This window comes from Grus americana, chromosome Z, assembly GCF_028858705.1.
Source record: "Grus americana isolate bGruAme1 chromosome Z, bGruAme1.mat, whole genome shotgun sequence".
Taxonomy (NCBI): domain Eukaryota; kingdom Metazoa; phylum Chordata; class Aves; order Gruiformes; family Gruidae; genus Grus; species Grus americana.
Window position 1 is genome coordinate 4473914 of NC_072891.1, and position 13962 is coordinate 4487875.

General features: G+C 44.3%; 1 protein-coding gene across 1 annotated transcript in view; it reads left to right on the forward strand.

The window, feature by feature from the left end:
- Positions 1 to 13962, forward strand: part of LOXHD1 (lipoxygenase homology PLAT domains 1) — a 150357-nt gene that overhangs the window by 38632 nt on the left and 97763 nt on the right. The window contains exons 6-10 of the mRNA XM_054809183.1: positions 3172 to 3270; positions 4904 to 5052; positions 7599 to 7722; positions 9779 to 10029; positions 11013 to 11148. Coding sequence (XP_054665158.1) covers positions 3172 to 3270; positions 4904 to 5052; positions 7599 to 7722; positions 9779 to 10029; positions 11013 to 11148 — 759 coding nt within the window. The remainder of the gene's footprint in view (positions 1 to 3171; positions 3271 to 4903; positions 5053 to 7598; positions 7723 to 9778; positions 10030 to 11012; positions 11149 to 13962) is intronic.

The following is a 13962-nucleotide window of genomic DNA, read 5'->3' on the forward strand; positions in this document are numbered from 1 at the left end:
TTTGCTTGCTGACCAGACGTATTTCTGCAGAACCTGCACAAGGTGCCCTTCCTGCCTTGTTTTTGGTCACTGATGCTGATTGCTCTTCATTGACTTGTTGTTTACACTTCCTTGGTGCTCTGCATGTGTTCAGGCATCCTTCTGGTCTATACTTCAGAGGCATAAAGCCTGATTCTACAAGGGTAATCGAACTTCAGCTGCTGATGCTTGTCCTTTTGTGGATCCTTTTATCCCATCAGGTTCTTCTGGCCCCTGAAAAGTGGAGTGGAAAATTAATCACTGACATCAGAATAAATATTCCACAGGAGGTGCAAAGAACAAAGCTTCTTGATAAATGTGGCCTGTGATTAAAGATCCCAATGTACAATGGGTCACTTTTAGTCAGAGCAGTTTAGTGTCCAAATGGGAGCTGTAAATTGCACCATCTCTATCCTTGGCTAATGCAAATGAAATCCTTTGGTGTTGGCATATCTCTAGCAGGTTGTTAGAGCTCTATGAACTGAAGCAAAAGAGTTAAAGAGAAACATTAAGGCATTTTCTCCCTTGTCTGAACCTGGCTCTCTCCTCCTCTTTCTTGTTGTTTAGTATTTATTGCACTTTTATCATTATTATTTTATTTGTAATGGCATGTTTTGTGATGGGGCGCCAAGAATGTCAGATCAATTTTTAGCCTTTTCAGAGCACATTCATTAAACCATGACAGGTGATTTTCCCTTCTGTTTGTGCTCTGCCCTTGTACTCCTCACCCCAGGAGCTGAGCGCATCTTTATAATTCACGGAACGGTCCAACAACCGCTTCTCATACGCTTGCTCTCACATCCTCTGCCTTAGGGGGAGCATGTGCACCAAAGTGTCTGCTGTCTTTTAGAATAATTTTTAATATACACCGATTATGGTGGAGGAGGCAGGTGACCTCCTCTGGGAGTGGTAACCCAGGGTTTGTGGTGGTACCTAGTTCCTGAGGGAATTCATTTGTAGCACAGGCTGGGAAGCCCAGACAAGCTGCTCCCCTAACTTTGCACCTACCAAAGGGAAAACGTTGACCCAGGCTGGAGGCCAGGTGCCCCCCACAGCTGCTCTATCACTGCCCTCCTCAGCTGGGCAGGGGGGAGAAAATATAACAAGAGGCTCCTGGGTTGAGATAAGGACAGGGAGATCACTCACCAGTTCCCATCACAGGCAAAACAGACTCAACTCAGGGAAATTAATTTAATTTATTACCAATCAAATCAGAGTACAGCAATGAGAAATAAACCCAAATCTTAAACTACTTTCCCCCCACCCCTCCCTTCTTCTCAACTTCACTCCCCATTTCTCTCCCTCCTCCCCCCCCCAGCAGCACAGGGGGACGGGGAATGGGGGTTGGGGTCAGTTCCTCACACGGTGTCTCTGCTGCTCCTTCCTCCTCAGGGGGAGGACTCCTCACACTCTGCCCCTGCTCCAGCCTGGGGTCCCTCCCACAGGAGACAGTCCTCCACCAACTTCTCCAACATGAGTCCTTCCCACGGGCTGCAGTTCTTCACCAACTGCTCCAGCGTGGGTCCCCCACGGGGTCACAAGTCCTGCCAGCAAACCTGCCCTGCCGTGGGCTCCTCTCTCCACGGGGCCACAGGTCCTGCCAGGAGCCTTCTCCAGCATGGGCTTCCCATGGGGTCACAGCCTCCTTCGGGTGCCTCCACCTGCTCCGGCGTGGGGTCCTCCATGGGCTGCAGGTGGAATCTCTGCTCCCCATCATCCTTCCTCCATGGGCTGCAGGTGGCTATCTGCTCCCCACCATCCTTTCTCCGTGGTGGTTCTTCTCACATAGTCTCACTCCTCTCTCCGGCTTCTCTTTCACAGGGGTTTTTTTCCCCCCTTCTTAGCTCTGTTATCCCAGAGGTGCTCCCACTGTCGCTGATGGGCTCGGCCTTGGCCAGCGGCGGGCCCGTCTTGGAGCCGGCTGGCATTGGCTCTATCAGACACAGGGGGAGCTTCTAGCAGCTTCTCACAGAAGCCACCCTGTAGCCCCCCTTACCAAAACCTTGCCGTGCAAACCCAATACAGTTCTTCACCATCAATCATGGTACAAAAAGTTTTATTTTTGCAAAGGTGGTATGTGTGATATGTCTTGTGCATTTGTCACTTTTCCAGAAGCAGCACGCCCAGGACTCAGTAATATGGCATATAACAGATACTTTGTTGAGGGCATATATAATGTCATGTGCTCTTCAGTAATAGATTTGCATTAATCTTTATCAGTTTTGTTTTGTGTCTTGCTGTCTGTCTCCAGCATTGGTTCTGCACAGAGTATATGGCACTAGATGTCTGTCATGGTTGAGTTTGCTTGCAGGAGCAAGGTAGTCAGGTAGACTGGCGGTAGATTTTGAAAGTTGCTCGTGTTCGCCTCAAATATAGTCACACTGCAAGCCATGGGAGTTTTCTTTCTCATTGGTTTCAGAAGAACCTGAGCTCTCCCTTGATGTCCTTCAGAGCCAAGTCAGACTCATCCTGATCCCACTGAAGAACTTGCTTCTCAAACTCGCTGACACAGCATGTGCAAAATGTTTGTGGTGTGGCTCACCCAGATGATTTTTGTGTTTCTTGGTGCTACACATGATGTCGATTCATAGTGTCACAGCTCCTGGGCTTTACTCCTGTTTCTGGATTATCTTTTTTTAAATGTTCAGAGTAGCAGGGTGATCACCTTCAAATTTTTGTGCTTGTGCAGTGTGACTGACCTTTGCTTAAAATACTTGTTGTTACCAGAAAGGCTTAATATAAGCTAAGCTGTAAAAATAGCTCTAGGACAGCATTCGGACCAGAGGGGTCAGGTCTGAGCTTAGGTGGATGGCTGGCTCTGTAACTCATTGATGTTTTGAAAAAGCAAGGCTGATGTGTCGGTCCGAGTTCATTTAATGGCCATGTATCAACATCAAAATTTGCACCTTCTTCTCATCTATTTCAACTTTCAATGTCAAGGCCAGGAACTGAGTGATCTGTTCCTCTTGCCCTGGGCAGTGAACACTCGGTGTCACAGCTCTGCCTGTGGATTTTATTCCTCTGATGGAGGAGAGGGTCAGTGTACCAGGCGCCAGGGTTCAGACATGCTTTCAAGATAGCTTTGTACTATTATGTTTTGCATCAAACCATTGAGTTATTAATGTATTGGGATTTCTGCCTCTCTCCTTGCAGTCAACAAATACGTGGTCCGAGTTTTTACTGGTGAAGTTAGCGGCAGTGGAACAGATGCGGACGTCTTCATTAATATCTTCGGTGAGAAAGGAGACACAGGTATTCAAATGCAAATCATTTCCTAAAATATTTCTTCCTGCTCTGCAGGCCTGTGATCTGAACAACACACAGCAGCAATCTGGCAAATGCAGAATAATTTGGCTGAGTGAAAGGCAGAACAAATGGTGTTGTTAGCTCTGGGGTTTCTCACATCCACAGCTTCTGGAAGCTGCGTTTGCAGAGCAGCAGTCATAGCTGGGCTGTAAGCATGACTGTAGTTACCTACCACCAAAACCCCCAAACCCTGGGAAAATGCAGCATAACCCACCAGCATCACCCAGTGCAGTAAGTGCTGGTCTGCTGAGGGATCCAACACCAGTGTGTATTTGCAGTGCCTGCAGCGAGAGCTGTATGCCCCATCCTTCCATGGCCCTGGATGGATAGTGCTGTCCTTTCAGTGTGGCACAGGTTGTGGCTGAGCCTGCCTGGCCGTGTAGAAAGATAATCTAACCAAGGTTTTCATTAGCTGGCTTTAATTAATGGTACTGGCTTTTTTTTTCTTTTTTTCCTTTTTTTCTTTTTTTTTTCTTTTTTTTCCTTTTTTTTTTTTTAATGTAGATTGTACTACAACTGGAATTGTTGATCTAGGAACAACAATTGCCACAACAAATCTAGGAACTCGAATTTTATTTTTTTAAAAATATTTTTAACTGAATAATACTGAAAGATGTGCCCAGACAAAACTGTCTGGGTCATGCCATGGAGAAAGGTGGGTGGAAATTCCTGGAGACCCAGACAGCAAATATTCTCTCTCACTTCTATACCGCACCTATCCTCTCGAATTCAAGAAAAAATGACGTGATGTCTGCCAAGTGTCCTTGAACAGATTATGAAACCTAGTGGATAGGTCTCATCCTTGATTAATTCTCCAGGCTTTTACAAGGGGATTCATCTGATCTCACTGGAGACATCTGAAAGTGGGAGTCTAAATCTAAGCTGGTTGTCCAGGCACTCTGTCATATCTACACAGAGAAATAACACCTCTAGAAAATGATTCATCCCTTTCTAAGGTAAGTGGGATGAATTGCCCTCTGACACCTTTCCCTGCACTGGTGCCTTGGGCAGGTTCAATCCCACTCGCAGCATCGCCCGAACAGGAACAGCGTTGGTTGCAACTGGGGCCGGTGCTTTAATACTTTTCATAAAAGCAAGTTCCTGTGAGATCAGGAAAAGGCAATACCCTTGATTGGGTCCTAATTTGAAAATAAATCCTTCCTGTGTGATGCTGCAAAGAATCCTGTGTCCTGAAATGTCAAAATCTGCAGCTTGTGACCAAAGTCTTTTTTAAACAGTTTGGAGATTTTTAAAGACATTAAAAATAAAAGGGAAATGTGGTGGTATGAAAAAAAATGCAAGAGCCATCTGGATATATATTTCTGAAAACTCTGAGATCTGTAACAAACTGTGACATTAGAATGAAAATCCTGGCCTTTTGTGTGCTCAAGAAAAGGTACCTTTTTTATTAGAATATAAAGTCCTCTGCCTTTACTTTGAATCCTGGTTGCAGAGAGCTGCTACCTGGAGAATATTTGACTCAGTCAGTGGCGACATTCCTAAATATTTCTTCACTTAGAAACACACATGTCCCGGTAACCCTTTCCTCCTTGGTTCTTCTATATTTATTTTTTCTCAGGTGTGAGGAAACTGGACAATGACAAAGACAACTTCGAAAAGGGAGCAGAGGACAAGTTCACACTCGATGCTCCGAATTTGGGAAGGTTAAGGAAAATTAATATAGGTCATAATAACAAGGGTGGCTCTGCCGGCTGGTTCCTCGCAAAGGTCAGTTACTCCTGAGATGTTTAACATAAGCGTGTTGTGGGATCAAAATATCTCACTTTTTACCCTCTCGGTGGTCTGATGCCAAGAAACGCATGGATGTTTGCTGGCAATACAGGCCCCTGGTTACTGAGAAAGGCACAAAACAAGTTTTCACCTTTCCAGAAGTATCCTCCCCAGCACTTGCTTTTTCTGCAGAGCAAAGGGGGGCTGATGAAGTGCTGGCAGCAGGCTGGTGCATGCTGGTGTGGTGCATCTAAATCAGCTGCAGCAGGTTCAAGTTGGGTAGTTAGAAAATGAGGAACACTCTGGGATTAGGTAAATTGTCAAGCATCTCGGGCAAATTTGTGGCAGTGAGAAAATCCGGTTGTTAAGACCTGAATTTGCCTGCTCTAATAATATTTCTTCTGTCTCAGTCACTGCAGTTTCTCTGACAAATGAGAGGGAATTCTCCAAGCTGGGTCCTCCAAGCCCCCCCTCGCTCTGTTGACTTAACTCATTACTGAGACGGTAAAGATACCAGAGTCTAAGAAATATCTATTGAGGCTGTTCACACTGGAAATTTGCAAAGACTTATAGCTTGGCCAAATTTAAGTGATTTATCATTGGTACAGCAAAAAAGATATACCTGTCACTAAGGTCCTTTTTTCTTCCACTCCCACTTTCCTCCTCATTTTAATCTCCTGCTCTAAGGTGTGAAGGTATTGCAGCTTTTAGTGAAATGGTTGAAGGAATATTTGAAAAGGAGAAATCTATGACTCTCTCCTCTAATCTCATTGTCTTTCCTCTGCTGGTGTAGCTTAACACAGCTGGCTTTAATCCACTGAAGATCTGACCCCAAATTTGTAAATCCCAGATAACAGGGTGGTTTGACGTATTACAAATGCAAATATTAGCACATGCTTTTCCACTGTCACCATATGCTGCACTAAAAGTTATTATTTCGGTTGTCCATGAAAAATGAAGAAGATGAAAAACAGAGCTATTGTGCTCCCTGTAATAAATAGGGGAAAAAACCCCACAGAAAAGGAACCTAATTCTCACATTGCGGATGAAGTCTGCATGACATGATTTTTGATGTTGGTTAGGTTGCTTAAGTCCCAACACCTAAAGTAGTGACTAGTTGCAGCCAGCACATTAATCCTGTGTTCTGCCACAGGAACTGCTGAGATGTTTGTGATTAAAAGCCAGCTTTTGCCTTGCAAGTTCAACTGGAAGCTTGGAGGAATGAGCTAAACCGTAGCCCAGTTACATTCTAATGTTGGTAGATGTTTTTTCTCTAATTTGCTCCAATGTTTGGGGACTCAAGCATTGTCACTCCTGGATGAAGCATCATTAGAAGTTTTTCTCATGTTTCCAGGGTTTTCAGTGTAGCTTATACTCAGAGCTGGTTTTCTACCTCTAAATATATGAATAAAGACATTAACAGGAACCCAAAGAGGATCAGCAGGTAGTGGGGAATCTGAATGTTGATATTTCTCCTGAGCCTCATATATTTTAGTCTCTAACACTCCAGCACAGCTCTGCTCTCTCATGCTGACAATCCCAGCCCTAGCAGACACTGCTATCCATGTCATGGAGGAGAGGAATCTCTGGTTCCCAAAGAACGGTTTCACACATCTATCAGAAAGGACAGATTTCAGATTCTCCCTGTTTGCTGTGAAGGCAGAGAAAAAGTGGCAATGACTTTCTATTCCTAAGAGTGAATTTTCTTTCTCTGAGATATAAGACATGCAGGCAAGTAGAGATTTTGATTTCTTCTTTTCTGGCTAAAAATCTTCAGTACTCTTCACTCCTTGTTTAAAATACTGCAGTAACTCTATGGCAAGCTTCAGGAAGCCAGAAGATGTTGGTTAGAAATGTCTCAGCAGGAGGTGCAAGAAACTTCAAGTGGGTAGCACTGGCTTAAAGGGGAAGATTGTTCCCTGGCTTGTGTCAGTAGGGAACTATGTCTAGAGTAGAGCCAAGAGCCAAATCTTTCCAAATTAGAAACTATTCCTACCACAGGGCTTCATGGCTGTCTTTGCAATGGTTCCATCCTGGAGTAACTGAGTGGGATAACATGATCTTACTAGGTCACACAAGCTGATTCGATGGTCTTGATTTGTCCTGCAATTCCTTGGTATTATTTTATAACAAGGCTCTAAAACTAAGAGAGAAAGAAGACAGCCTGTTCCCAAAGCAGAACAAAGAGCTGTCGTTCAGCTGATGGAGAAGAGTAGCCAGCAAAGGGGCTCTGGAGAGAAGGAAGACAGGCCAGCCAGCTGGTCTTCCTAGCAGAGACATCTGGTCTCGTACACTGTGAGAGATACAGATTGAGTTCAGTGGATTAAAAAAGAAAAGAAAAAAGTCTGGTGTTTTACTTGCTGATTGTCTGAAATTCTATCAGTACTAATTAGGGGGCAGAGAGGGATCTGCTTGAGTATTGAATATATTAAATATCAGGTAAGAGTGTGTATACATTAAGCTTCTACTCTTCTGTCACCTCTCTTGTAACACCTTTGCTTTTTCCACGTGTATTTTGCAAAGCGCTGCTTCTTTTCTCTTAGGTGATCATTGAAGACATTGGCAATAAATGTGTGTACCAATTCCCAGTTGGACGCTGGTTTGCTTTAGATGAAGATGATGGAAAAATCCAGAGGGACATTCTTGTTGGGGGCACTGAAGCCACAGGTAAAGTCATGGCCTGAATCCATGGTGGGAAATGCAAATATACAAAGGCCTAATTAATACTACTAGCCGTGTTTTCTTTAGAAGATTGAATGCCTTGTGCTCAGGGAGACCTGCAGTGGACCATCTGCTGGTAACAGGCAGTTTTGTGTGAGGGTCCCTGAACTGCCATCACATTTCCCACCGCCACATCTCACTGATGAAGCTGTGCAGGTCCTACATTCTGATTTATCACCTCATGCACCTAGATAAGGGGTTGATGGACAAAGGATGGAAGATCTGGCTTCTACTTTGGCAAGTCACTCACCAGCTTTCAGAAAGTGGATTGCTGTTTCCATAGTCACCAATATGCCACACAGTAATGCATATTCGTAGAACCCTAGAATGGTTTGGGTTGGAAGGGACCTTAAAGATCATCTGGATCCAACCCCCCTGCCATGGGCAGGGACACCCTCCACTAGACCAGGTTGCCCAAAGCCCCATCCAATCTGGCCTTGAACACTGCCAGGGAGGGTCCCCTTTAGGTACTGGAAGGTGCTCTAAGGTCTCCCTGGAGCCTTCTCTTCTCCAGGCTGAACAACCCCAACTCTCTCAGCCTGTCATAAGAGAGGTGCTCCAGCCCTGAGATCATCTTGTACTTCAGGTTCTTGGCAGGGGAACTACGCATCCTTTTAGAAAACAAGAAGGGCAGTACTGAACTCCCAAACTGGCTTTTTGACTATCCAACATGGTTAGAGCAGAGACAACCAAAAGTTATGTCTCTCTTAAAAGAAACCTGGATGTAAAGTCAATAAAACAAATTATTATGAGACAGTGGATTATTTGGACAGTATTCTGCCTGTATTTATTCATTACCATAAAGCTAAACACTTTGACTATACACATAGCAGCTGTTATTTACTTCATTGCATGGTCTTCAACATCTGCAGTCCTCATACTCCTCCCTGCATGTGCAAGGGAAAGTGATCTGAGTGGGAGAGTCCTGAATGCAGAATCTGTGTTGGGAAAAATTAGAGGAAGACAAGGAAAAAAAATTTTAAAAATGCAATTAATTTACTAAAAGCTTCCATTATTCATTTACCATTCATGACTGTGCATTTTTTTCCTGTTCTCATGAATTTTCTTGACGATATATGCACAATAAAACATGCCTGAATACAATTTTTAGTGTAAACTTCAAAGAAAGGAAGAATTGTTTAGAAGAGAGTGGGTTCTGATGTTTCTGCTTCATCCAAAGTCCCCACTGAAATTTCCTGGTGATTTAAGCAAAGGAAGAACTTGGCTTGGGCCCCAACTATTTTATGCATGCTCCCTAAAACACTGCTGTGGTTACAGATTTGTTGTCTCATTTGATGGCATGACACAGCCCCAAGATATGCCTGTCAATGAGTCTCTGAGAAGTGAGGCTTGTATGAAGAAGTGTTATCTTTCTTAGATCAACAGAGCTAGAAAAAAAACAAACAAACTTTTATGCATCTGGACTTCCTTTCACAAATATTTTTCTTTCTTCCAGCTGGGCCAATACCTCTCCCAAGTCTTGCTTTGCTGAGATCTTTAGCCTCTCACAATGGCAATGAGATTCCTTCTGGCTTCAGCAGTGTTACAGGCTGCTGACCCCATGTTTTCAGAGTTTTGTGATGATACAGATGTTGCCACCACTGTTTAAAGCAACACCTCTCCACCCTCTCAGCATCCTCTGACATGTCTGGTGCTTGGTATCTCTCAAAATCCAGTGACTCAGTTGCCAATCTTTTTTTTTTTTTTTTTACTTTCTCACCTAATCATCACCACATGGTGATAAAAATCCCCTCATACTTTTTTTGAGTGAGTTACCACAAACCCGTTTATCTCAGACAGTCTGAAGGTAGCTGTGTGTTTCTCAGAGGTATATGTGGGATGAAAACAAATGAAGGATTATACTGTGTGTAAGTCAAAAGCTAAAAAGACAAGTGAGAAACAGTAGAGCCCAGTGTAAATCCAGTAAAAAATTATTACTCTCAGCCTTTTTTCCTTCCTTCCTTCCTTCTTTTCTTCCTGACTGAATTCCTGATTCCTTCAGGTATTGTGTACAACGTTGCTGTAGTGACAGGAGATATCAGAGGAGCTGGCACAAACTCCAAGATCCACGTAATCCTCCACGGCTCCAAAGGCTTAAAGAACAGTGGGAAGATTTTCTTGGAAGGAGGTGAATTTGAGCGTGCCAGGACAGATCTCTTTAACGTGGAGATAGCTGCTCTCCTCAGCCCTCTCAGCAGAGTCACCATTGGGCATGATAATTGTGGCGTCAGTTCTGGTTGGTTTTGTGAGAAGGTGAGACCTGGTTGTTTGTAGGCAACTCTTAGACTGTTTCCTATTCATGACCTGACCCCAACAACCAAATATGGTTTAAAAAAACCACACCAACTCTGCTTTTATTTGGATGACAATATCTCCTGTTTAACAAGTCAATATTATACATAATGCATGGTAGTAGCTGATTGCCTCAAAGGCACATTAGATGCGTAAGTCAATCACTTGCTAATTGGGTTGATTGCCCCTTTGCAGGCACAAAGATAGAGACTATTGTTTGCTCAGTGACAAAAGCACCTTCAGATGTTCACCCAAGGGGCCCGATAGAAGTGTAGTCTTGGATTGCGCTGAGCATTTCAAAGTTATCATGCATACTCAGACTTTCCTGAAGTTTTTAGATGCTGCTTTGGAGCTCAGAGGAAAAAAAAAAAAAAAAAAAAAAAGTGCCTGACCACAGCTGTTACCGGAAGGTAATGGAGCAATATGTGATGTGAGATGTGTACAAGATCAGCAGGATCTAATGGGAGGGTGGAGAGGGAGGCAGATGCCTACCCTAAAGCTGGGAGGAAATGCAGTTTTCCTGGAAGACAAAATCAGGTTAAGATGTATTAGAGAGCTTTTTGTACCTTGTGTTTCCTGCAAACCCTACTGTGCATTGGTGTGGTGCAGGATATGTGCTGCACACTGACACAGCGCAGGCTCCTGCAGCCACACCGCCTGTTCCCGTTCCCTTCCCCGGTGGTATTTTGCCTCTTCTTGGTTCACCCATTTTGGTATACTTCTGGATAAGTGGGAATAACAGGACAGATGGGTCCTAGATATATTCCAAATTGGGAATTGTGCAACCAATCCAGTTCATGTCGGTCCAGAAAACCTGATTTTGAGAACAGGACCAAGATCTCCAGCTCTGTCTCTGCTTCAGTTACCTAAGTTTTCAGTATCAAGGTCCTGTGGGCTGCCAGGAACAGAATATTCAAACTCACTTTCCCAGTCCTTTTTCCTAGGTGGTGGTTTACTGCCCATTCACTGGTATTGAGCAAACCTTCCCATGTGGGAAATGGCTGGATGAAGATGAAGGAGATGGTCTCATAGAGCGGGAGCTCTACGAAATGGTTTCCCTGCGCCAGAGAAGACTGAAAAGTAGGTACAAGCACCCAGGAGCCTCCTGTGATGCCCCCCCATGCAACAGCACCCTGAGTGTCACCCATGCAATATGACATGGGTAGACTCATGGTCAGGTACAGGCTCAAGTGAGCTGAGTCCTGCATGAGTTTCAGCTTTGAACACCTTAGTTTGAGTAGTTTAAAATGAAACTTTTAAAATATTTTGAAGAATTGCACTCATTTTCTTAAGGGAAGGAATCGAACCTGACAGCCTTCCTAGGTTCACTGGGCTTAGGGCTTCCTCAGCCACCAACTCTCCTTTGCAGACAAGCCAGACTACATTTCTTTTCACTGTAGAAGCAAAACTTCCCTGTTTCAGATGGATACAAAACCTAAATACAAGAAAAAGACAAACCTGGGGGAAAGCCCGAAGAAAACCCGAACTCTTCCCACTAGCTTCAACTTTTTTGCTCTTGGCCTCAAAGGAAAAACAGCTCTTAGTCCTGCCGAGCTGCCCACAAGGCACACGAGCGTTGCATTTGAAACCTCTTCTCTAGAGGGAGGCAATGGCACGCATTTGCTGGGAGGTGCTGCTCCATGTGGTGCAGGGCAGCGTACCGGCATGTCCATCCATCCACACGTGGCTCCAGCACCCAGCCTCGCTGGCTGGCTTGGCACCAAGCAAAATGGATCACCCACAGCAGTGTGTATGTGTAAGCAGAATGTTTTAATTAGGATAATAGATATGGTTTAATCCGAATGCTTCGTGTGGGCTCCTGCTTAAAGAGCAGTTCATTTAAATAAGCTTTATCTAAATGTTAGTCAGTGTTATAACCACATTGCACCTCTGACTCGGTCCATTTAACTAAAGCATCTGCAACCTTTAACCCTCTATTATCAGCTCTGATTGTTATTGACAGGCTAATTCCCCTGCTGCCGCAGTGCAGGAGATAGACAGAGAGCATTAGCCTTGAGAAATCTGTGACCTTTAGCTGCCAGATTATAGAAGTGTAAGGCTTGAAGTTAGAAAAGACCTATTATGTCATCTGGCCTATCTCCCTGTGCATGCAGGACTGTCCCTTTCTGCAGAGCTGATCAAAGCTTGGTTCAACCTCACTTTGGGTATCCATGGTGAAATGGCTCCCTGTGCAGTGTTTGCAAGCTGTTTCCCCAGCGGATTGCAGCTCAATGTGTAGCTTGTGTTTATTCTCAGTCTTATTTTTATTCCCCCCTCCCTTATCTTGAATGTTATCCTGGAAACTGTTATGTCAGGTCTAGCCCTCCCTGGTGTTTGTGCCCTGGGGAATATTTGCTCTGGCTCTGAGAATTTCCAAACTGCCTCGATCCCTTGATGTGAGGGGATAGGAAACAGGAGAATTGCCCAGCGAGCCCTGGGAGGGTGATGATGGGTGTTTGGGGAAATGCCTGGTCTCTTCTGGCAGCTGCAGTCCTAGCTCACCCACATTTCTCCCTGTGCGGTTTCTTCCTGACAGCCCTCTATCAGCATTTAATTCTGGTACAAGCTCCCCTTTCCCCCTCCCTGCATGCATCACTGCTCTTCTCCCCTCCTTCAGCAAGAGGTCAGGGAGGCCAAACCAGACAGATGAGAGGAGTCTCTGGTGTCTGAATTGCCCTTGCTCTTTTCCCCAGGGAGAAGAGGCTGCTGTATCACATGCCATATGCAAACTTGCCATAGCTTAATTTCTGCTCAGATAAAACTTGCTCGTGCTTTTCAGAAAGGAGTGGCCATCAACATTTTGCATATTATTAAAATAAGGGCAAAACTTTTTCTAAAAGGGAGTTCCTTTTTCACCCTCATTTTTTGCATAGCTGTTGCCAGTTTTTTACAGTCAAATGCTAAGTAGATCAGTAAAAATCTAATTTATATGCATGTCATTGTATTTTTATATTCCATTCTGGGCTCTGAAGGTCGAGCCATGCTCATGTGGGCTCAGGCATACCAAAAGGGTTAGCAATTCTTTCATTAGGATTTGTTAATAATTCAGTTGATGTCTGAGTCAGGGGAGAAACCTGTTCCCTCTCCTGTAGGTGCTGCAGGGCCTGCAGAAGTGAAACACGTTATTATCAATAAAGAATGCAGATGAGGGGCCCTTTAGAGGAAATAACGTCACCTTGATATGTGCGACCATCCTCTGGTATGAAAACCAATGTAAAGTTGCAGCAGGTGGACTGCTCTTACAGTTAAAATGTTGGATGAAGACTTAAGAGATAAAGATTTTGTAGCTTTGCCATGACCTTTGGGCATGTCACTTAGAGTAACCCAAGTGCTAAGCGAAGTCGGGTAGGATTTAGGCATTTAAATAATTTTAAAACTTTTGAAAAATATCTTTACATTGCTTTGAGCATGTTTGCCCCAAATGATTCATCCTGGCTAGAGACACCTGAACGGGCTCCAAGCCAGGATGGCTGAGCGTTGTGCCTGTCCTGCAAGAGGCATATCTGGGGTAATTAGTCTCAGGAAGGCTCGTTAGCTCAGGATGAAGTGATACACGGCTGTACCCATACTCGTCCTTGTTCCAGACACAGATCATCTGGAGAGAGTCTTAGGAGCTTCCTGGAGCTGCATTGCACCAGATGCAAGTAACTGGAGACTCTTTCTCATTGACAAAAAGAATGCTGACAGTATTTCCCTGGCTTTAAAATGGTCTTTGAAGCTAGAGTTGTAGGTGTTGGAGAAGTATGCTGCAACTACAGAGATGGAGCACATTACCTGTTAGTAACGTATGACGTAGAAGAATATGGTTCACTTGGAAAGTGGTGACATGTTTTTTCTCATTTAATTTTAAATGGAAACACAGAATTACATTTCCAGGCAATCTGATTCCTTTAT